Source organism: Myxine glutinosa, chromosome 10 (assembly GCF_964187855.1).
Source record: "Myxine glutinosa chromosome 10, kmMyxGlut1.1, whole genome shotgun sequence".
NCBI lineage: Eukaryota > Metazoa > Chordata > Myxini > Myxiniformes > Myxinidae > Myxine > Myxine glutinosa.
In genome coordinates this window covers 19,599,443-19,624,850 of record NC_136270.1, presented here as the reverse complement: position 1 = coordinate 19,624,850, position 25,408 = coordinate 19,599,443, and the positions used below count along the sequence as shown (strand labels likewise).

The window sequence follows — 25,408 nt, the reverse complement described above, 5'->3', positions numbered from 1 at the left end:
GCGTGTGTGCGTGTGTACGTGTGTACGTGTGTCCTTGCAGTGGCTGCCTTTCAAATGGACTTTTTCATCAGTGGCCTGGCACCACTTGGACAGCAGCTCGTTGTCCTGTCGTATGTTTCTGAAACTGATCAGGAGGTGAGAAAACTGGCAGGTTGATTTTAACAAAATATTGATCAAAACCAGTTTCCTTTTTCTACAAATGTCTATGAAAGTTAAGGTGGCATGGAAATGGACTTGCACTTTTTGTTCTTTTTTTGTCTCCATCTGAATTCTCAACAATATAACGGAACATACATGAGTAAAACCTTATCGAGATAGTTTTGATTTATATGAGGTAGTCTAAATTTGACCTGTACTTTTGCTTATAAAAGGCAGAGTTTTATTATTTGTATGTAGAACAAGGCAGTGGGATATCATCATTGGCTGAGGTCACAGCTGTGCTGCTGATGCAATGTCCTCTGCTGGTTAGAGCAGATATTTGTAATTTGTTAATGGTGCCGGTGTCACGAAACAGACCCCCCCCCCCCCCCCCCCCGGCGATTCTGTACCGGTACAGATTTGACCCCCTGCCACGAAATAGACTCTCCCCCATCACAAAATCGCCCCCTCATGATATACATATATGTACATGTTTGTATATGTACATGTTTCAGCAGATATTCAAACTTGGAAAAAAGTGTAACAATTGTATGGCTCTTGGTGATTGTGGAAGAGTTCTTTTACAATTCATCTACAACTAGAGCAACTGAATATTGGTGTAAACCAATAAAAATAAAACCATAATAACCATAAAAATAACATAAAAGAACCAAAAATAACCATTAAAATAACCATTAAAATAACCATAAAACCATAAAAACCATAAAACCATAACCAAAATAAAAATAAACCAATAAAAATCTATCAATAATTACTATATCAAGTGTTCAAGTATGTCTTTAAAAGATTGAGAAAATGTGTAAGTCCACACTCAATCAATTCCCCAAACAATATTAGTAGTACTTTTATCATGTCCCCTCTTGTAAACCAATATTTCCATATGTATATTTATATATCCACAAACGAGAATGGGGGGCGATTCTATTCTGATGGGGGCGAGAAACGTATCCGCCGGGGGGCGAGTTTATACCGGTACAGATTCGCCGAGTGGAGAGTTTATACAGGGGCGGATTTATTTCGCGACACCGGCGGGATATCACATGAAGCTAGACATGGTGTGAATGACGGGATATCCCGCGAAAGCCGTGAAAACGCAAAGCACAGCGCCGTGAATGTAGAAGCCGGTCATGCTCGCGTCTCGGAGAAGATGTTTTTTGCGTATGCCCAGCTGCTTTGTGCATGGCTGGTGAAAGATGGCTTTTATAAATGTGTCAAGCTAGCGGATCGTGAAGTTTTTTTTCTTTTTTCTTTTTTTGCGCTCCCGAAAAACCATGAATTCGCAGGACACGGCCGATCGAAAAAAAAAAAAACTGCAAATTTGTGGGACTCTTTTCCGCTAATAGAAAAACAGGTTGCATTTTATCAACCGTGAATACACGGATCCCGCGAATAGCTTAACCACGAATAGCGGAACTGCGAATAGCGGGGTCCAACTGTAGTCTAACTCTGCACCATCTGGTCGAATGCCTATGGTGGCAATATTTTTTGAATCGCAATATGGCCTTTTGACAGGGAGGCCTAAAAGTCACTTTACCATTCCCCAGTACAACATTTGTTCTTAAACTCTATAAAATACAGGTTTTATCATGTTGTACTTATAATAATTAATCATTCACTGTATCTGAATGTGCTCCATCTTAAGAATAAAACGACTGATTAATTACCCCGCACACGGAGGGAGAAGCGGGGTTAAGCAATTGGTTAATGCCTGTCCGTCTACCTTATTAGGTTGCCGTTTCGCGGTACTTTGGCTCTGAATTTGGCCCGATCATGCAGGGGCAGCGAGGAGTTAGATAATATCTTTACTCTGTCTGTCTGCCTGCCTGCCAGTGAAACAAAATTGAAAATCACTCCAAATAGGAAACGTACTGTTTTTAAGGATGTTATAAAGGACACAAACAACAGGCACAAAAAACTAATGCAACATGTTGGATAGGGTGATGTAATAGACACTGGGTAAAACGGTGGTAAAACCAGGAATTTTTTTATTTAAACCTCTTTAAACTAAAAAAAAAAAGTAATTATGCACTTGAACACTGTAGAACACAAATTGCCTTCATAATACTTCCAAGAACCTCCAGTTTTACGGTAAATGGACGTATTATATGGGGTGGTGTACCAGACCGTTTCAGTAGTGCTAAACTTCCGGATGTTGTTTTAAACAATTTTTAAAATAATTTTATTTAAATTAGAATATAATCTTGTACACTGCTTGGAGTATCTAGTATATAATCTAGCCTGGTGTTGGCTTAGCGGTTAGGGTGCCGGCTTGGGATCCTAGGATCCTGGGTTTCGAATCCCGGTCGATCGCTAAATTAACACCAGGGGGTTGACTCAGCCTGTCATCCTTCCGAGGTCGGCAAATTGAGTACCAGCTTGCTGGGATGAATGATCCCGGTGTGTACCCCAGTTTAGAATAGGTACACCGTATCCCTGCGCATCGTAAGAGGCGACCAAGGGTTGGCGTCAGGAAGGGCATCCGGCCATAAAAACATTGCCTCAAACAGGGAACCATGATTGTCATGGGACTCGCAAGGCTAACCCCCGCCCTCGCGGGGAAAATGGCCTTAAAACGATCATTCATTCATTCATTCATTCATTCACACTGCTTGGAGTATCGTGTTCTATGAACTCGTTAGTTATTATAAGTACTGGACAATAAAACCTGTGTATTAAAGGAGTTTAAGAACGAATGCTTCACTGGGGAAGGATAAAGCATCTTTCCGGCCTGCCTGTATATAACTTTTTTGTTACATTTGATTTGTTAAACCTGCTCAGCTGTATGAAACTCAAATATTCTAAAAACGTACTTAATGACACTATTGTATAATATGCCAATGTAGTATAGAAAGGATACTTTGCTAACGTCACCTAAAGTATGGCAAACCGTGTTTCAATGATCACTTCAAGACACTGAAATGTCAGGATGAAGAGGCCGATAAATGGAAGATCAGTGCAACCATTTGCAAACTTCTAAGGTTGCGGACGCATTTATTTATATTTGTCAGGTCGACAATAAAGAAAAAATTACTTGTCACCAAATATTCTCATTGAATTAGACTTCAGATAGTATGGCCGTTGGTTTTTCCACCACTTTGCTTTTCTTGATACTGAAGGAAACCTGGGAATATTCCATAAGGCGTCACTCTGATAATTATTACCCTCGCCAGAAGAGAGCGTATTTCATTTGAGTCCGTCTGTCTGTCTGTTTGTTTGTTTTTACGCACAGAATAGATATGATTTTCTCTGCAACCGTTGGTCTGATTGACAGGAAATTTTCATCATAATTGCACCTCCACCTGTATCATTTTTTATTTAAAATTATGACGTCATAGGTCACGTGGTACGGGCGCCATCTTGTAAAAACCGAAAAACTGTGCACCTCTATATCTCCGAAAGTGCTGAATAGAAAGAATTGAGACATGGCTCATTGTAAAGAACTCTCCATGGGGAATAAAATGTGTTAATGATGATGTCATAGGTGCCTCCATTATGACGTCATAATTCGACAAGTACAAAACTTCATCTGATCAAGATGAAATTTATTGAGCGTCATCTAGGGATAAATTGGCGGTGAAAAAATAATGATGACGTCATCGGCCACGTGGTTTGGCCGCCATATTTGTTTTAACCCAAAAGCCTTAAAAACCACTGAAAACACGTCCTGGCGAGGGTCTGCAATCTGATTGCTCTTTCTAGTTATTACTTGCTAAATCGAAGATTTTTCAAGTGTATTGGTTGGTCTTGTGCGTTATTCTGTCTGTCTGTTTGTCTCTCAATTGCCTAAAGGTTGCAATTTTAAACCGATCTTCACGGAACTTCACCAGATGGTAGAGTTGGTCAAAAGGAAGAGATGACAAAGGTCATCTTGAGGTCAAATTTCTGAAATTGTAATTTTTCATCTGATTGACTTGAAAATTGAACATCATTTGCATATTGAGTCACTAAATAGGGAAACCAACTATTTTTGAGGTCAAACGGTCAAAGGTCAACTTAAGGTCAAACTTCCAAAATCATCCATTTTCATATGAAAATGCATCAATTTTCATCCAATTGACCTGAGCTTTGATTAAGATCGTCAATTATAATCTTAATGAAATGGACAATTTGATGTATCCATGGCAACCTTTTTTAGGGAGGGGTGGATTTTGCAAGTATCATACTCTGCATGACATCTTCTTGTTTTTATTTTTTGGTTGAAATACGCTGCCTAGGAATTTAATTTGTTTTGCAGGATAGTTACATTTCTTTTATTTTTCAAGTAGTTTTATGGGTGACTCCTTTGACACAGGTCAGTAGCAAAGCTGTGGCAAGTCGACCCCAACTCCGCATACTGCAGCCCCTCGATGATGACTATGAGGAACTCTCATGCGATGCTCTATCCATTCGTGGTTACCAGAATTACCGCTGCCGTGACTACCACTTAGGTGAGTGTTTATTGAAATCTTTAAATGATCCGGCCTATCGGTGGGATACAAAATGTAAACGGTTCAGCCTGACGGAGGTATGCGCCGTTCTAATTTTTGTTTTACAATGTCATTCCTATCCTTATTTAAGAGCCTGGTGTTGGCTTAACGCCGTGGTTCTTAACCTGGGTTCGACCAAACCCCAGGGGTTCATTGAGCCAGTCTCAGGGGTTCGGCGGAGGTCCTCAAACGCATTGCAATTTGTTTTTTTTGTTTTTTTAGTTTTGTATCGATTTTGAATCTATGTGTAATTACGCTTATTATTAATATTATTATTATTTTGCTATGTATGTTACGAACGAATGGAAATATTATTTGTAATTGTATTCCCATCCCATTCATGGTTTCTCTGGTCTGTGTTTAAGATAAGTTGTTTCACACTGACTGTAGTAAGTTGAATCAATGAACAACTTGCTAATTATTCTGTTGATGGTGCTTACTTGCTTACTTACTTACTGGAATTTTGACTTTGCAGGTGTTCAGAAATTGCAGTGAATAGCCTCGATTAGCTTGCCGTGTGCCGTGCGTCATTGGTCGCGCCTTACTTTGGAGTTACTGATTAATTGAAAAGTAAGTTGGAAATGTTTGTGGATATGCAGGGCGGGTTCAGAGTTGTATTAAAGTCAAAAGTCTCGCGAGATCTCGCGAGATCTTGGAGACGGCGGCAGGGATTTTCGAAGCTCCACACGGTCTCCACGTTTTTCGAAGTTAAGTCTGTTCACAATTGTATTTTGTCGAAACTGTATTTATCTTTCGGTGTGTGAAGTTATTGTGTGCAACTTTGGTTGTTTCTCGGTGTTTATCTTTCATAAATTGATCGTCTGTTTGCCGTGTCGCGAGCAAGGCCTTGTACAGTGTGCACTGTACAACCTTGAGGCTTTGTTTTTCTCTCAATGGTCCGTCGTTTGTGATCCAATAACTTTCGTTCTCTGTATTCCCAGTCTTTTCACCCATAGCCTACTTCCTTGTGTAAATCTCAACTCAAAAAAAAAAAAAAAAAAAAAAAAAAAAACATTTCCTTCTCTGTTCTCATTCGTTTATTCATTCTTATTCGTTCGTTCGTTCTTCGACCACGTGTTTCTCCCCCATTTCCCCAGATAGTTTTCACTCATTAACCTTCAATGTTTACACTTTCCCCTCAAGTTATGTATTCCGTCATATTTTATAACACCTTTTTCTTCTTCTTCTTTAAAAGGCTGCTTTCGACTTGCTCACCAAATCAATTCATCCCAAAAAAAATATCCATCTCCTATAGTGCCTTTGTTCTACATTCCCTAAACTCTCCTGCACTCCATCCTCCATCCAGCGTCCTTAAACGTATTTTTAACTCGAAGGTCACAAGAAACTCATTTTGCAATAAATGTTCGTTTCCCATAAATCGTACACTTTCAAAAATCCAATCTCACCCCTCCCCTCCAAATCTTCCCCATAACCCCTCCCCTCCAAATCTTCCCCATCACCCCTCCCCTCCAAATCTTCCCCATCACCCATCCCTTTCAAATCTCCCCCCTTGCCCCCTCCCTCCTAAACTACTCCCTCACCCCTCCCCGCCAAGACGCCCCCTCGCCCCTCCCCTCCTAGACTCCTGCCTCACCCCTCCCCTCCAAATCTCCCCCATATCCCATCCCTTTCAAATCCCTCCCCTTGTCCCTTCCCTCCCAAACTCCCCCCTCACCCCTCCCCTTCAAATCTCCCCACCCTCATTGCTTCTCAATTTCCCCCCGCTCACTCCCCCTCCTCAAAGCGTCCTCCCCGCTTCTTCCCCCTTCAAACTCTCACCTCCATCTCCCCCAACCTTCTGCCTCGCTCTTCCCCCTCCTCAAATAACACCTCATTGTGGCTCACCCAATCACCATCAAACCTTTTGTCCGCCCCATCCTTCCCTTTCTCCGAGCTATTCTGAAATCTCTGACACACCTTCAACAGCTCTCCCTACCTCTTCCACCTCTTCCACATCTTACCCTACCCCTCCTCCCCCCTGTTCTGTATCTGATGCTCCCCCTTCCTCTTCATTAACGGTATGGACCTCAAACATCCGGGGCCTTCGTTCAAACTTAACTGATCTCTCCATACAGGTTGCTTCTGTCAAACCAGACGTGATCTGCTTAACAGAAACTTTCCTCCTTTATGATGCCTCTGATTCCATAGTATCTCTCCCGGGCTACTCCCTCCTCCGGTATGATAGACCTGAGCCTCGTCCTGGAGGCGGGGTTGCTATCTTTATCAAAAACTCTCTTCCTCACTCGCCCTGCACTGCACTCTCTCCACCTCACCCCCAGGAATACCTCTGGCTACGGCTTCCCCTTCGCTCCCACCTCTTGTTCATATGTGTGTTGTACCGTCCACCAAACAGTGATGACTCCATCTACATCTCGCTGTCTGATGATATGGACCAACTTCTATCTACTCATCCCAACTCTCTCTTCCTCATATGTGGTGATTTCAACTGTCATCATGCCAGTTGGCTGGGTGTGGGTACCTCTCTCACCAGCCATGGCTCCTCAGCAAAGGACTTCTGCGACTCACTGGGACTGACACAATCTGTCAATTTCCCGACCCGGATCGCAGTCAACGGAACATCTTCTCTTCTGGACTTGGTTATGACTAACTTCCCTGAAAATGTCTGCTGCTCTTCTTCTGCTCCGATCGGATCATCTGATCATGTCCTTGTTAAAGTGGACATCTCTCTGACCATCCTCAGGGAGCCTGCTCAGCGTCGACGAGTCTGGCATTTCACTCAGGCCAACTGGCACGGTCTTCAAGCAGCCATCAATCATCTGGACTGGTCTCCCATCTCTACCACCTCTGACATCAACTCATCCTGGGAATTCTTCCAAAGTAAATTGCTCTCTCTCATGCACAGATTTATCCCATCTCGTCTTCAGTTGTCATACCCTTCCTCCCGTCCATGGTACATTGGTACACGGAATCTTGTGGTGAGGCTGTTGCCCAGAAACAACTTGCCTTCGTCTCCTGGAAAGCAAATCCAACGGAAGGAAATCTCATTTCCTTTCACAAAGCCCGAAACAAGTGTGTGTCCACCCTCAGGAGAGCCAGGAAACAATATCTCTCCGTTCTCAAGACCGAACTCTCTTATCTGTCTCCCTCTTCCAAATCCTGGTGGCGTCTGGCCAAATCCGTTTCTGGTGTTTGTTCCCCCTCCATCCCCTCCCTTACCTCAAACGGCTACACAGCTGACTCCGCACGTGAAAAAGCTGAATGCCTCAACTCTGTGTTTGCCTCTAAATCTTGTGTCCCAAACCCATCCCTCTCTGTACCCACCATACCCAGTCGTACCCTGCTGCTCCTGGACTCCGTGTCCTTTCCTCCTGACAAGGTGGAAAAGTTTCTGTCAACCCTCGACTCTGATTCTGCAACTGGACCCGACGGCATCAGCCCACGGGTCCTAAAATCCTGCTCTGCTGCTCTCTCTCACCCTCTCTCTGTTCTCTTCACCCTCTCTTTTGCTCAAGGTCAACTGCCATCTGCTTGGAAATCAGCCAACATCACCGCTTTGCACAAAAAAGGTGCAAAAACAGATCCTAGCAACTACAGACCAATCAGCCTTCTCCCAATTATCAGCAAAGTCATGGAATCCATCATTGCTTCTGATATGAAATCTTTCCTCTTCTCCAATGGCTTGATCTCTGATCATCAATTTGGTTTCAGACCAGGTCACTCTACTCTGGACATGCTGCTTCTGCTGTCTCAACAATGGATGGAGGTCCTCAATGCCAAACAGGAAATTAGAGCTGTCTCCCTCGACATATCACGTGCCTTCGACACGGTCTGGCACCCCGCTCTGCTCACCAAACTCTCCTCCTTTGGTATCCATGGAAATCTCCACGCATGGCTGGCGGACTTCCTCTCTAGTCGTCGTCAACGTGTGGCCCTGAATGGGTTTCTCTCATCTCCTCTTCCTGTTCAGGCTGGAGTTCCCCAAGGCAGTGTTCTGGGCCCCGTGCTTTTTCTGGTCTTCATCAATGATCTCTCTGACTCTCTCGAAAATCCTCTCTATCTCTTTGCTGATGACTCCACTCTCTGCCGCTCCATTCCTCTTCCCTCAGATCGGCAGTCTGCTGCCTCCTCACTCTCTGAAGACCTGGACAAAATCACAGACTGGTCAAACAAGTGGAACATGTCTTTCAATCCTGACAAATCTCACACTCTTACTATGTCTCTCCGAAAAGATCGACTGGACAACCCTCCCATCTACTTTCTCAACAATCCTCTCCAAGAAGTTCTGTCGCTCAAGATTTTGGGTCTCACTATCTGCCATGATCTTTCTTGGGAAAACCACATTTCCAAGCTGGCCTCCAAAGCCAGTCGCCGACTGGGCATCCTCCGTCGTGCGAAGTCCTTCCTCGGCACACCTGAGCTCCTCACCACATACAAGGCTTTCATCCGCAGCTCAATGGAATACTGTTCTCCCCTATGGGCTGGTGCTCCTGCCTCACACCTAGCTCGGCTTCACGCTGTTGAAACCAAAGCTTTCAGAATTATTGGAATCTCCCGCGATGAAGCTATCTCTGAGGGCCTTTCACTCACTCACCGCAGGCAGGTAGGTGGTCTTTCTGTCTTCTACCGACTCCTCTCCGGCCTTGCACCCCCAGCTCTCTCTGTGCTCTGTCCCCCAAATATTCCTACAGGTCGCACAAGATCTGCCAGCAACCCTCTGATGGTTAAACTGCCGAAATCTCGGCTCTCCGCTCACCTTCACTCTTTCATTCCTCTTTTCTCCCGCCTCTGGAACAAACTCCCTCACTCCCTTCAATCCCACTCCTCCCTCCAGGTCTTTAAAACAGCTGTTCACCACCATCTCTTATCTTCCCCCATCCAAAACCTTGATCTTTTCTACCCCCGCTAATTCACCCCAGATCCACCTTGTTTGAAATTCCAACTTCTTTCCTGGAAGTCCTGGCAGTGTCCATATGTTTTATACCTCTCCCACTGCCCCCTTCCCACGCCCCCCCCCCCCCCCCCCCAAAGCCCTCGCCCTCTCTCAGATCTCTCGATGTCTCCATGTCTCTCGGTCCCTGCTCTCAAATGTTGTGTTTGTGTCCTTCCCCCTCTCTCCCCATCTTGTCTACCGCTCCCTATGTTATATGTTTTATGTGTCGGTTTGTCTTTCTGTGTGATTAATGTTCGCTCTTTCACGAGCCTCGATATTGTATACAAAACAAAACAAAACAAAAAAAAAATAAAAAAATAAAAAAAAATAAAAAATAAAAATAAAAATAAAAAAATAAAAAAATAAAGTGGATGGTGATTATAAAATGATTGAATTACTCAGAAAATTAGGTGGAGGTGATATAACTCCTTTGGTCGCAATTCAAAATGAACAATTCACAGTTTTCTATGTAATATTATAATGGGATTTGAAATGACAAATAGTTGAGTAGATAATAAATCCCGTCATCGTAACTATAAGTTATGTTTTCTTCGTTAAAATTTCTCAGTTTTCAGAGGGGTACTGATTATATTTAAGCATGTTCCTCTTTTAATTTTTGCATATAATTATTTGCCCGAACTCAATTAAGATCAGTTTGTTACTTTTTTTTTTTACTTTTTTTTTTGCAGTATGTCGAGCAAAAAAAGGAAGTGGTCGGAGGATTACTTGCGGTACAGGTTCACGTGTTTGACGGAACGGGACGGAAGTCAGCGTCCTCAATGCATGCTTTGCAATGTCAAGTTGAGCAACTCCAGCCAAGCATCAGCAAAACTACGGGAACACTTCAAAAAACTGCACGGCGAGGGGCAGTACAAAGACACAACGCTGGATGAATTAAAATTGAAGAGAGTCCGATTCGACGCAAGTGCTACCTTGCCCACTCTTGGCTTCGTTCCAATTGACAAACCGATCCTCACCGCATCGTATGAAGTTGCGTACCTAATCGCAAAGCAGGGCAAACCGCACACCGTTGGGCGTTGGCGAGATACTCATCAAACCGGCCGCGTTGAAGATGGCCAACATCATGCTGGGAGAAGCTGCTGAAAACAAGTCGTCTCTCGTTCCACTCTCAAATGACACCGTCAGATGCAGAATCGACGACATGAGCGACGACATCCTCGCCCAGGTAGTTGCAGATTTAGTCGCAAGCCCGACGAAATTCAGCCTTCAACTTGACGAGACCACCGACGTTTCGAATTTGAGCCAGCTCATCTTATTTGTGTGTTATGTCAAAGGAGACGAGATCAAGGAAGACTTTCTGTTCTGCAAGCCTCTCACAACAACGACGAAGGCAGCTGATGTGAAGAAGCTTGTGGGCGGCTTCTTCAGAAGCAACAGCCTCTCGTGGAACATGGTGTCTGCAGTTTGCTCGGACGGAGCTCCAGCCATGCTGGGATGCAACTCCGGTTTTGGAGCGCTGGTGAAGGCCGATGCACCACACATCATCGTCACGCACTGCGTCCTGCACAGACACGTGCTGGCATCAAAAACCCTGCCTCCAAAACTGGCCAATGTTCTGAAAATCGTCGTTGAAACTGTGAATTACGTGCGAAGCCGTGCTCTGAATCATCGCATCTTCAAAGAGCTGTGCAATGAAATCGGCTCTGAATTCGAAGTCCTTCTCTACCACTCTGACGTTCGATGGTTATCACGAGGGAAGGTAGTGAGCTGTGTTTTTGCCTTTCGTGTAGAATTAGCCCTGTTTTTGCGAGAACACCAGCATTGCCATGCAATGCACTTCCAAGAGTCAGAGTTCATCCTCGCCTTGGCGTACTTGGCTGACATCTTCGACGCACTCAATCATCTCAATTGCCAGATGCAGGGCGGTGGAGTGAATGTCATCGAATCTGAAGAAAAGCTGAGCGCTTTCTGAAAGAAGTTACCGTTGTGGAGGCGGCGAACAGAGAACGACAACTTCGCGAACTTTTCGCTACTGGATGAGTGCGTGAGCGGGATCGAAGATGAGTCTGAAGTTGGAGGCACTGCTGTACTGGGGGAGCTGAAGCAGGCGATTGCCACGCACTTGGATGAGCTGGGAAAGTCATTCGACGGCTACTTCCCCGACCAAGAGCAATACCCAGCATGGGTGCGGCAGCCGTTTACTTTCGACGTTGCAACGGCAGATGTCAACGACCAATACCTCGATGACCTCATCGAACTTCAGCAGAGCCAGACTCAACAACAACTCTTCGGCACAACAACGCTCTTAACGTTTTGGTGCCGCCAAATGGAAGGGTATCCTCACATCGCTAAAATTGCCCTTGAGATCCTCACGCCGTTCGTTACAACGTATCTCTGTGAGCATGCATTTTCGAAACTGGTGGACATTTAAAACAAAGAAAAGGAGCAGGCTTGGATGCGAAAATGATTTGAGGGTGGCCCTTGCCAAAACAAAACCACGCATTTCCCAGATCGCCTCCCGAAAAGAAGAACAGAAAACGCATTAAGATGAAATTCTTCTTAATTTTTTTGTCAAATTTGAGGGGTTCCATTAGGGTTCGGCGCCTTTAAAAAGGTTAAGAACCACTGGCTTAGCGATTCGGGTGCCGGCTTGTGATTCTAGAATCCTGGGTTCAAATCCCGGTCGATCGCTGAATTAACGCCAGGGGGGTTGACTCAGCCTGTCATCCTTCCGAGGTTGGCAAATTAAGTACCAGTTCACTGGTAATTCCCTGTGTGTTGCAAAAGGCGACTAACAGGGTTGGCGGCAGGAAGGGCATCCGGCCATAAAACGTTGCCTCAAAAAAGGGGACCACGGTGCCTGAAAAAGGCCGACCCCTGCTCTGCGGGGAAAAAATGGCCTCAGGGTTGTTCATTCCTATCCTTATTTAATTCATCGCTCTTCGCACAAACCTCTCGTGTGAAAGATCTCCATGAGTAATTTGGGGATTTGCATTGAAGGATGTTGTTGGAGTTTTCATGGAACCTATCCTAGTTTATGGTGAGCTGTTTTGCAGTCATTCCATTTGCATGACAACAGTTAGCTTAAGGAGCCGGACAATTTCAGTTCAACATGTATTTAGTCTATTGTTCCCAAAAATGACCTTCTTTTCGCATTTTCTTTGAACTTCTGAAAGTTTGACGAAGATCCGTTTGGTCATCTCTGAGCAAAATGGCAACGCAAACAAATATTTCTCTCATCGTATGGGTTTATAATGGCGGGAATTGAGCTTTGACTCATATCTGAAGCCATGGAATCCACATCCAGTCATCCATTCGACCACATGCTATATGTCGTCACCGAAATGACATGAAATTGGCATCCATTGATGGAAATGAGATCTAACTTTTGCTCTATTTATTTGTCGTTAACAGCTGCTCATCCGGGTGGTGAGTTAATGTACTACATCGTGAGTCCCCGGGATGTGGTTGTTGCAAAGGAGAGGGATCAGGATGACCACGTCGCTTGGCTATTGCATACACACCAGTATGAGGTATGATGTAAATTGAATTTGTCAAATTGAAGCTGTTTCGTGTGCCCATCTGAGCTGGTAACTGGCGGAAGTTGTGTTTTCACCCCTGTCTGTTTGGTACTTGCAAAATCTTCGATTTGCAAGTATATTCGTCGGTCGACCTTGTTACTTGCAAAATCGAAGATTTTTCAGGTATATTGGTTGGTCTTGTCAGTTTTTCTGTCTGTTTGTCTGTATGGTTGTCTGTCAATCGACTACAGTTCACAATTTTAAAACGATCTCCACGAAATTTCACCACATGATAAAGTTCATCATAAGGAAGAAGCCTATTGATTTTGGGGTCAAAAAATCAAAAGGTCAACATAGGCCAAGGTCAACAATTTTGTCTTTCTAAAATCCTCAATTTTCATCCAGTTGACTTGAGATTTTAAGAGGATTTACATATCACATCATTTAATTCAATCACCAATTATTGTTGGGATCCACATCAGCCAAAAGGTCAACCTAGGCCGGATTTCTAAAAATGTAAATTTTCACCTGATTTACTTCAGGATTTGTATATTGTGCACCGCTCCTTTCCGATTCCATCTCCAGGCGCTGCATGACGTCATTGCCGGGCACCGAAGGGGGCCCGGCACTGATGCACGCTGAAAGGGAGTACTCAGTTTTCACTCCGGTTTCTTGTTTGTGTTGTTTGTTTTCTTGTTTGTCCGGGTGATATCTCAGCCATCCTTTGAGCTAGGAAGCTGAAATTTCGGCACATTAGTGAGCACGTGCTTTGGCAAAAACCGTTATTTTTGGTTTTTTAATTGATTAATTACTTAATTATTATCGATTCATTAAGTACTTCTTTATTTCTTTTATCTTCTGGGCAATATCTCAGGCACCTTTTGACCTAGGAAGCTGATGTTTGGACACTATAGCGACCAAGTGATGTGGCTATAAAGGATATTTTGGATTTATTAATTAATCAATTAATACATTAATTATTCAATTATTTGATTAATGACTTAATTAATTTTTTTTTTAAGTTACAGATTGGGATGAAACGGTGTGGTTTAGGTATTCTATTAGCCAATTGATTAATAATTTAATTAGTTTACTATTATTATTTATTTATTTTTGTTATTCATCACATTTCTTTTCTTTCTCATCTGGGCAATATCTCAGGCACCTTTTCAGCGAGGAGGCTGATATTTGGACATGATGGTGACCAAGTGATGTGGCTATTAAGGATATGTTGGATTTATTTATTTAATCACTCAATCAATTATTTATTCATTAGTCAATTAATCGATTAATTATTTAATTTTTGATTATTTAATTAGTTTTCAAAAAGTTACAGATTCGGATGAAACACTGGTGGTTTAGGTATGCCATTAGCCAATTGATTAAGAAATTAATTATTTTATTATTATTATATATATATTTTTAATTTTATAATTAATCGATCAATTATTGTACACCTCTCCCTCCCAATACCGTCTCTATGCGCTGCATGGCGGTATTGCCGGGTGCCAAAGGGCCAAAGGCGCCCCGGAAATGCCGCACTAGAGGATGTTATTTATTTATTTGACATGGGGGCGGTGTACTTTAAATGTATCTGTACTTGTTTGGGCAATTATTTCATCTACTAATTATTTTTGAGGTCAACATAGGCCAAAAGGTTAACATAGGCCAAAGGTCAACAACTTAGGTGAGATTTCTAAAATCCTCAATTTTCATCCGATTGACTTGACACTTGAAGCAGATTTGCATATTTGGTCTTTGAATTCAACCACCAATTATTTTTAAGGTCATATTTGTTTTAGGGATTTCTCAATTATCGTGCTCTACACGACGTCTTTCTTGTTACTTGCAAAATCGAAGATTTTTCTCAAGTATATTGGTCAGTCGACTTTGTTATAACAAAAATTGAAAATTTTCATCATATGTCGGTCTGTCTCGCTTGTTGTCTGTGAGTGCGATAACCCGCGAACGCTATCAGCTATCTTCGTCAAACTTTACCAGATTCTGAATGACAAAAGTGAGGCTGCCAATGTTTTTTGACTGTAGAGGTCAAGATCAAATGTCAAGGTTCTCTCTTTGAACGGGTGATATCTCAGCCATCCTTTGAGCTAGGAAGCTGAAATTTGGGCACAATAGTGATCAAGTGCTTTGGCTAAAATGCTTTTTTTATTTATGGCATTGTGTTTTAAGGTTGTCCGTTCGTGTTAGGTTTTCGTTACCGTGATAAGTTGAGAACGGTTGGAGAAATCTCAGTCAAACTTTGTGCAATTATGTATAATGAGGTAAAGATGAACTGATTAGATTTTGGGGTCACAAGGTCAAAGGTGAGAGGTCATGTTAGGTAAAAATCCTGTTACTGCGATAACTTGTGAACCAGTGATGGGATTCTGACCAAAGTTGGGACAAGTATGTATTATGATGCAAAGATGACCTGATTAGATTTTGGGGTCAAGGGGTCAAAGGTAAAAGGTCATGTTAAGTTACAATTATTTTGTTTACCAATTAACAAAAAAATATTTACTTACAAATTATAATATTTAAATTTATTTAATAACCTTCAATATAACCGGAGTTCCCTCACAAGGAACTTCAATACAGGAGGAGGCCATTAGGTTCATCAAAATCTCGCTATGGTTGTTTGTCCATGTTCTTCCTTTTTAAATGCTGAGCGTTGAACAAGAAAGCAGTACGTACCATTTTAAAAGTCTTTGGAATGACGCAGCTGGAATTTGAACCGTGATCTCCCTCACAGGGTCAGAGGGTGATGCTCGAACCATTCATTGCACCATCACCACCACCGAACCACGCAACCCACACCGTGTACCTATCCAATGCCAGGAGGTCAGGGTTGTAACATTTGACATTTCACAAGTATTTGCTATAAGGGTTGACAAATTGGTTTATGAATATTACGTCAATATGGCAGCAAATGTGACACACTTGTGGTGCCAGTTTCCACTTTTTGGTTTCAAGCAGCTGTTTATCAACAAACCAAATTCCACTTTTTCTTCTCCATACTGACACCATGGGTTGTTTAATTCAGTTTGATCAATTTTAAAACTTTTTACTTTTTTTTTTAAATCATTGTCGATTTTTTCCTTTTTTAAAATCCATAATTATTTAATTACCCTCAGCTATTTTTCTACAACCTCAACATTGTGAAAACAAAGCTAAATGATTAAATAAATAAATAAATAAAATTTGCATAAACAATTCTCAGTTCTATGATGATCTCTCTGCCAGCATTCCAAGCACGTTTTAGAATAACTTCTGTCTTATTCCAGGCACCATGAAATACCTAAATAAGTACAGAAATGATCAGTCACTTTATTTTTATTGTGCAATTTGTTTGCAGAATGAAAGTGACGTAAACGACAAGGTAAGTGATTGAAATGCTTTCTGGCTGCATCATCTATCCACAAACGTCTATCTGTTTTATTGTTTTTTGACCCACAGGCAGCTCTGACTGCAGTCGAGATGAGCCAGAAATCACTGAAACGTCACAACATGCTGGTAAATCGTCACCTTGTGTACAGCGCTTTGCTGCTGATTTGCTTCACTGCTGGGAGAGCGGTCATGGTGCCGATGCAGTGCCCCCTGTAGGTTAGAGCAGGAATTTGTAATTTTCTCACGGTGCCCGTGATAAACTTGCCTCCTCTTCATAAAAGACAAACCTGGGATCTTTAACGTCCACCGATTAATGCAGACATATTGGACACGCAGTTTAACATCCATCCGATGGACGGCACACTCGGCGTTTAATCACACTGCCTGAGGAACCCCAAGGCGACAGTGTATAGGTGGGCCGAGATTTGAACCCAGGCCATACGGCTCAATGGCGAGTGCACGTATCTCTCGGATATCCTTCCAGATTTCTGGTAAATGTTGACTTCACTTGCACTGCGTCCTTTTGGTTTTAGATTTGCAGATCAGCGTGTGGTTGGATAAGGGCCATAGACTCATACATGTTAACTGTGCAATAGCTGGTTACAATTTTGACACCACCACCTTCCCCACCCTCAATTTTATGTCCTTCCTTCCTTTTCTCTCTTTCCCCAACTCTCTTTCCCCCAAAAAATTATCTCGGTTTTAGCCTTAATGCTTCTATCCTGGTCTTCTATGCACATTAGTCAGGTTCACTATGTTTTTTCGTTCAAAATCATGGTAGATTAGCAAACCTATACATTTTTGGAAACGTTATTACATGGAAAATCTGAAAATCAATGTTTACATTTGCCAATTCCGACCAATTCGATTCGACCAATTCGACCAATCGACCAATTCCATTCGACCAATTCGACCATTCGACCAATCGCTTCGATCGACCATTCGACCAATTCGATCGATTCGATTCGATTCGATTCATCGAATTCGATTCGATCGACCATTCGACCAATTCGATTTGCCAATCAATTTGACCGACCTTTGCTTGTGTGGAACGGACTGTGAAAACGATGCGGACTATATTGTCGGATACGACACACAGGACAGTGATGACAAACTCTAAATGGCATATTCTGTAATCGTGTATGTTTGATGCCATTGACTGCCTGTGTATATTTTGTCATTGACTGCCTGTGTAGATGTGAAGTTATACTGACTGCATGTGTATATATGATTTTGCTGACTGCCTGTGTATGTTTGGTGATATGAATTATTGTGACACATTTTGATGTTATTAACTGCCTGTACAAAATGATAACATGTATTTGATTATGCAACTTATCGCGAATATAAAGACAGTATTTTGCAATTCAAAACCTTTGATTCGTGTCTTACCATTCCCCATAGCACTAATTTGATACTTTCATTGGATTCGTTGTCCCTGAAAATATAGGTTTGGTATATTTTAAAAAGTTTTTAGGGTAATTAGAGGCAGAAATAGAACAAAATATGTATTTTACAGTGGCCATTTTGAAAATCCAAAATAGCCGCCATACAGGTATCTCTCCAAATGTAAACATTGATTTTTAGTTTCCTTATGCTATAACCTTTCCAAAAATGTATAGGTTTGCTAATCTACCATGATTTTGAATGAAATATAATTTATTGACATAGTGAACCTGACTACATGGATAGTTTGGATTATTCATGTTCGAGATCATGGGGTGAAGGGTGAACATTTCTGGCTTTTGGTTGGTTTAAGGTTCAATGGAATCTGGATGGTGAATTCTTCCAAAGGAAGCAAAATGTTGAACCGCATGCTGCAAGTAGTCAGTATGAGATTTAGACCTTAGTCCAATCTGCGCTGGCTTTGACTTGCTAGCTTTGACTTAAAACATGTGTTGAATCATATAATTTAACCATGTTTTTCAGGAAGTTGGACAATCTTATATAATCCACCTCATCAATAAAGGAGATTATGATCTGGCTGCAAGGTATGGAGCGTATTACAATAATAACATCATCATGTTCCACCAGCAGTTCTCGCACAAAACGTATCGTCACTGTGGAACTTGGGGCTCTGCACCTCTGTTGTATCGATCAGATTGTTGGCACGACTTGTGTTTCCACCTACTGCATTTCCCTTCCCTATTCTTCACCATTTTTCATTGTGTTTTTCCAATTCTCTTCTCTTTTATTTATTTATTTGCCTTGAGGCAATCAAATGTGACTAATCCTACAGCCTTGTGTTACACATAAGCCAATTTTACATATTTTGGTGAATAAAGGCAATGAAATTCACAATTATTTGCTGTTAGGCAACTACTTTCCAGCCCTGTTGTTACATAAATTGGTGGTGGTTCAATGCAGGAAACTCATTGCAATGAATACTCAATTGGCCAAATTCCAATAACTAGTACACCAACCATCTAGAGGAGCGGCAGGAAGTGTCATGTTATTATCCTCTCTGGGATATATAATATATAGATTACAGTAGATCCAGGCTCGTATCAGTTAGTATGTGGGGAACACGATAAGCATAGAAGTCCTGCAGTATGTCGGGATTCCTCCAAATTTCTTTCTGTTTGTGCTAAACAGCAGCAGCGACTGTTTAAAAATGCAATCATACTTGTTTGTGGTTTATAATATTTTTTACTTCTGGTGGGCTTACCCCCATGTACACCACTATAAGCTATTTAGACATGTTAACACAGCGTTTGTCCAAGGAGGAAAAACCCCTTGGGGAGGGGGGCAAATGAAGTCACTACCACCTCGCCTCCATCATGTGACTTTGAGTCCTCCTGTCAAGTTTGATTGAGATTAGATAAGTCAGGACTGATTGTATCACACGCTGTCCAAAAAACAGTTGCCAGACAGACAGACAGACAGACAGACAGACAGACAGACAGACAGACACCAAATTGCGTATTTTAGTATGATATGAAAGTTTATGGAAAAATGAGGATTTTCAATTTCAAGCTGCTTAACATTGTATTTATTCCTCACTAAACCACACACAGTGTATCCTTGTACCGTACCTTTGCCACAAAAACTGCATGTGTGTGTGTTTGCATGCATGCATGCACAAGCAACACACTATGTTGATTGCATATGTTGTTCCTCAAAAATCCCTTTATGTGTGGTCAGGCTGACTCATACTGAGCTGTTGCTCTGCTCTGTCCACAACACTACTTCACCGCCCTCTGTCTGCAGCCATCTCTCTACACTCTTCATCCACACCCACCTTTCTGACTCCACTCTTCACACAGTCCTCCCATCGAATATCTTGCTCTTTCAACACATCTGCTCTCATCGGAGGTCCATCTTTCTGCATCCGCACCAGATGACCTACCCATTTCAACCGGCTCTTTACCAATCCTCACGTCGAGCTCATCTACACACCAATCTCCTTGTTCAGTTTGTCCATCCTGCTTCTATCCACCCTCTTCACTCCCACAATCCTCCTGACGCAGTTGTTGTCACAGCTGCAGCCTCTGTGGTTGGTGCCACTATGTCCAGATCATATCGGTATGCCGGTGTTGCACACAAACTCAGGACTTTCCCTTTCAACTTCCTGTCTTCCTGTCGACAATCAAACCATCCACTTTCCTCCATACATTTGCACCCACTTGTATCCTCCTCCGTAACTCTTCCTCTGAAGTACTATCACTGGTCACCTTCCACCTCGGTACACAAATCTATTTGCCTGCCTTATCTTCTTCCCCTATAACCTGATGTTAAATTTCTCTCTGCTATCTGACACATAGTACCTCCATCTTCACTTCTTGCATCTTTTGCTCGCTCTCCGCTACTATTGCCAAATCCTCTGCATATAGTAACTGCCTGAGGATGTCTTTCATACTGACCTTTTTGCTAATCAGTTCCCTCACATTGAGCATTAGTGAACCGAGTTTGCTTCCATATATCAAAATGATGTTGATGCAGAACTCCTACAATTTTCCAGATCCAACCAAAACACATCCCTTTGTTTCTTCATATATATAATAGTACAGTACATGCCTTTCATGATCCTAACTTCTGCTTAGGGCACATCTCAACGCCGTCATCACTAGGTCTCTCATGACAGTGTTGTAAGCCTTATTTTGGTCCAGAAATCCGAGTGTCATCCCCCCCTTGCATCTCCAGCCTTTCGCTACCAACATTCTCAGCATAAACATTCCATCCATCCATCATCCCTTCTCCCTTTCTGAATCCCTGCTGTGCTTCACCTATCTTGTGCTACTCACTTTGCCGTATCCTCCCATCCAGAATCCTCTCCAGGAGCTTCATCACAGCTGACTTCACAGCACTCTCATGTTTATAAAATATGTTCGAAAGTTGCCAAAAACACTTCATTGATTGATCAAGGTGAAAATTACTGCTAATGCTTGGGCGTGACTTTCCAAATACGCTAAATACAGAAACGTCGGCCCAGCGAAGATTAGTGACACGGCACCCTTTATTATCATCATGGTGGATGAGTGACTATTGTGGACGTTTCATTTCTTTGGTTTTGGCACTTGAGGAAAAAACACTTTGCCAACTCTCAAAAGATCAAATACAAGATAGATGCTGTTACTATTTTTCTCTCGTGCTCTAAAATATCTTCTTCTTCCTCCTCTTCTTATTCTTTTATCTTCTTTTGTACTGCTTTTTAGTCTCTACTTCAATTTTGTTTTGAGTTTCATTGTAGTTGAAGTTTGTGATTTAATAAAATTCGTCTTCTGTCAATTGAATTGTAAAAGTTTACACCACTATTTTAGGGTTAATAATATTATGGAAAGTTCCCTTGCAAGGAACTCCGACGGAGGAGGCCATTGCACCCACCTGCATAATGGCTGCCAAATTATGGTTGTTTATCCGTGTGCTTTATCTTTTTAAATACTAACATTAAAACAAGGAAGCAGCACATGGATATAATTTTGTAAGTCGTTGGTGTGACTCGTTCGGGGTTCAGACTCGGAGCAGACACTCTAAACATTACACCGCCGAGTCTGGTTGTTCTGTCAATGAAGCATTCTTGGTCGTTTTTAAAATGTAGATGCTGTAGTGCTTGGAAAAAATATTATAGCAGTTTTTATATCTTTCAGAGTAAGACCAGAGAGTGGGATGTGTTTTTACCTGCTGTGACAATGGTGACCGGGCCGGTGCCTTGTCTTACAAGCACGCCTTTCGCCAAGCCAATTTTTCCTGCCTCTTCCTCCATTAAGAGATTTGCCAACTTTCACACGATGTTTCTCCTTCACATGTTGAAATGTTCCTAATGTACGCCTTATCAGTTTGGGATCACCTTCACACCGATTATGAAAAGTGAGCCCACCTGAGTGAAGTCGGTGGCTTCTTGTGTACTCATTACCAAATTCACCAATGCCTGAGTTTTCTTGTCTAATCTTTCTCCTATTCAGGACTTGCCAGAAGGTGCTGGGAAAGAACACCGAATTATGGGAAAATGAAGTGTACCGCTTTAAAGAAATTGGGCAGCTCAAGGTGAGGTGGAAGCACGCCATCTCGGATGAAGTGGCATTGGCATTAGGCTTTCATGAATGTCCTTCACCACATTTAGAGACCTCTACACAAAGTAACAGATGTTGTGGCGATGTGTTTAATAATACAATGTCTAAGTCTCTGTGGAGCTTTGTTTTGTTTTGTTGTTTTTGTTCTGGTGAGAACATAGTTCTGGCAAGTATAACTCGAACGGCACTCGGTAGAGCGCACACCTCTGCCAGGCTGAACAGTTTGTTTTGTATCCCACTGATAGGCCAGATCTGATTCGGACCTGAACCAAAATATAATCGGCTTGTTATTGTCACCTGACCAACTTGTCCACCAGGTTTTGTCATAATCGGTCCTCAACATTTTGAGATATCATGCTATATAGATATCATGCGTTTTTGGCCCCATCTCTCAATGATGGTGAAGAATCACTTAAAGACAATTAAAGAACGCTCGTACCGAGATTCATATTCAGATCTTCACCAAAATCGAAGTAGTTAGTCCTTGTCACACTCCCTACCTGTACACCAAGTTTTGTCTGAATCCGTCCATAACTTTTTGAGATATTGTGCTATATATTATTTTTGGCCCATCTGTCAATGGTGAAAAATCATTTAAGTCTCAGATCCAGATCCGGATGCAGATCTTCACCAAATTCTCATAATTTCATTCTTGTGACAATCCAAACCTCTCCACCAAATTTGGTCCGAATCCGTCCACAACTTTTTGAGATATCCTGTTCACAGACAAACAGAAAAACAGACAGGGCTGAAAACATAACTATTGATAACTTTTATTGCAGTCTTTATACCCCAGGCGCCCATTTCATCGTTTACGAGCCGTGCCTCCCCGTCACTTCCTTCACTGATGGGTTTAATTAAAAGGCAGCATGTTGTAGTTCACAAACACATTGCATGTCTATCTACGAGTCCAAATGAGGATGTAATATATGACGTGAAACATGCAAAAAAAAGGATCTTTTATAACACTTAGTTGTTGCTGCTGTTGTTTGTGTTCTCCTTCCATGTACTTTTAAATGGTGTTCTATCGCTTCGTGAAATATACATACTGTATATATATATATCATGTTGTGTGCTGCTCCCCTGTCCTCCTAAATGGTTCCTGCTATTGTTGAATAATTAATATTTGAACCACTACATTAAGCTTCCACTCCTGTTTATTCTTCAATGCCATAAAAAGGGCTTTTTAAACCGGCAGCTTTAGCATAAGAAGGACACAAATTTTTGTTGAAGTAAATTGTATTGCTTTCCAATGGCACCATTTTTATTATACTATGACAGCAGGAACCACCGCAAAAGCTTAAGGTTGTCCTGCTTCTTCTTCTTCGCATCACACACATAAACACACATGCACACTGACGGGCGTGTTTCCTTTTAGTAATAGATTTATAACTTTCATATGCTTTGTCATATTTATTGTGTTTATTTCTTTGCTCTCTCCCTCTCTCCCTCTCTCTCTCTCTCTCTCTCTCTCTCTTCCTCTCTGTGTCTCTCATCTGTGCAGGTGATCAGTCGTTATATTCCCCAGAGTGGCACATGCCTTCGTCCAGTGATTTACGAGATGATTTTAAGCGAGTTCCTAAACACGGATGTGGAGGTAACTTTACATTCACTAATTGTCCAATAAAACCAACAAAAAGCATCTTGCTTCTTTTATTTCCTTCAATCATATATCTGTGATATGCCAACCACCTTCAAGTTTACCTTTAGTAAAATTACAAATTGCAAACAAAAATAGGTGAATAGGAGATGGTTCAAAGCAAAATGTAGGAAAACTGAGCTGATGACTGAGCAGAGGATAAATGTGAAGAAAAAAGGTTGAAGTAAAGCATCTTGTGGAAATTTGTCAAAGTTTTTTTTCCTGGAATAAGCTAAGGAGAGCATGATATCATGCCGATGGTCTGACATTAATGGTAATGGCACTCCTGGTTCCGTCCTCCATGAAAGGAGCATATGGGGTTTCTATTTCTCCATCTATGCATTATTAATATCAAGATTTCCATCCAGTCACTGGCGTGTTGTTTCTAACAAGATTGTAAAGGCTGACGATCAAGAACTCTGTTACTCTTTTTCCAATATTCCCCTTTTTTTTTGTTCTAGGGATTTGCACAGCTTGTGCATGACTGGCCAGGAAACCTGTACAACAATCAAATGGTGGTTCGAGCCGTCATTGGTCGCCTCAACCGTTGTCCGGATCAACCAACATTATTGCACACCCTTGCTGAGCTGTGTGTGACCTCACAATGCCACCCCATTGAATTGGAAAGATATTTTGATAATATAGAAAATGATATACTTAACATTTATCATAATTACAAAAGATCACATTGGAATGTAGGGGGGTGGGGGCAGGGGCAAAGACTCATATGGAAACAATTTAAATGGCTAACTTGTATTGTCACTGTGAGAATGGGAAAATGAGAGCCAAAGCCGTAACATTACGGATAAAGAAAAACAGAACAAGCCCATGTAAGTTGGTACCTTTACCACATTCCAAATCCCTGTCATAATCTATGGGGATGCTGCACCAGTGATATAACTGCACCTCAGTAATGATGCAATTTTGTAAGGAAATTATTGTCAGATATGAATAAGAATGATAGTGATGGGATGAGAAACGGTGTTCATTGTTCCAATTGTCACTCGATATTTATGTGGAGTCCATGGGGAAAGACGACCGTGGAAGTATTAATCCTGCGCGCGAAGCGAAAAGTGGGGTTAAGCAATTTGTTCGCTTTGTATTTCTACAGATGTCAGTCTATCATTGAGTTGCTACTTGATTTCGATTGAATTTTATTTTTTCAGACACCTTTAAGGTTAAACGCACACAAATTTAAGGTTAAAAGGAATCTCGGCCCGATTGCGCATGCGCAGAAAGAGGAGTAAGGTAATTATTTTAGTCTGTCTCCCTGTCTGGCAGTCAAACAAAATTGGAATTTTTTCCAAACAGGAAACTTGCTGTTTTTGGGGACGTCATAAAAGACACAAACAACAGGGCCGAAGAAGTAATATAACGTGTCGTGTAAGATTAGGTAGTGGAAAAGACGGTGCATCAATGGCGGTAAACTTCCAGAAAAAACTTCTTTTTTTTCTACAGCCTTTAAAACCTTTATATTGTTTCAATTGATTTATATAAGGTATTCGAACTCTGTAGAACACAATTTACCTTCTTGCCACTTTTAAAGTGGACTGTCTTCTAAAGATGCGAAGAAGAAGTGGGACAATATATGGGCACTGTTGTAGGGGCTGAAGGGTGGAAAAATATTGAGGGGATTATAATGAGACATAAATACTGGGGCTATGTAAATATTACTTGTGTGAAATGGTGACATTTCAACCACATCCTGCCCACCTCCACCATATAATATGTTGCATACACTTCCCTTCCCACTCTTCCATTAGTTCTATCTTCGCCCGAGATTTGCTGCTTCTTCCTCAACCTCCTGCATGATTTGAACCATTTTTTTTGTTTTTATTCTGCCTCCCTTTGTTTATTTCCTTTTGTAATTTTTT

At 41.8% G+C, this 25,408-nt stretch overlaps 1 protein-coding gene across 3 annotated transcripts in view; it reads left to right on the top strand.

Moving 5' to 3' along the window:
- VPS41 (VPS41 subunit of HOPS complex) overlaps positions 1-25,408 on the top strand; it is an 88,638-nt gene that overhangs the window by 23,325 nt on the left and 39,905 nt on the right. For all 3 annotated transcript variants that reach the window (XR_013624679.1, XM_068127328.2, XM_068127330.2), the window contains exons 11-18: positions 41-135; positions 4,451-4,586; positions 12,892-13,010; positions 16,455-16,511; positions 18,315-18,376; positions 21,788-21,869; positions 23,400-23,492; positions 23,996-24,123. Coding sequence is in view for 2 of the 3 variants with exons in the window: in XM_068127328.2 (XP_067983429.2) it covers positions 41-135; positions 4,451-4,586; positions 12,892-13,010; positions 16,455-16,511; positions 18,315-18,376; positions 21,788-21,869; positions 23,400-23,492; positions 23,996-24,123 (772 nt within the window). In the remaining variant the exon portion in view is untranslated. The remainder of the gene's footprint in view (positions 1-40; positions 136-4,450; positions 4,587-12,891; positions 13,011-16,454; positions 16,512-18,314; positions 18,377-21,787; positions 21,870-23,399; positions 23,493-23,995; positions 24,124-25,408) is intronic.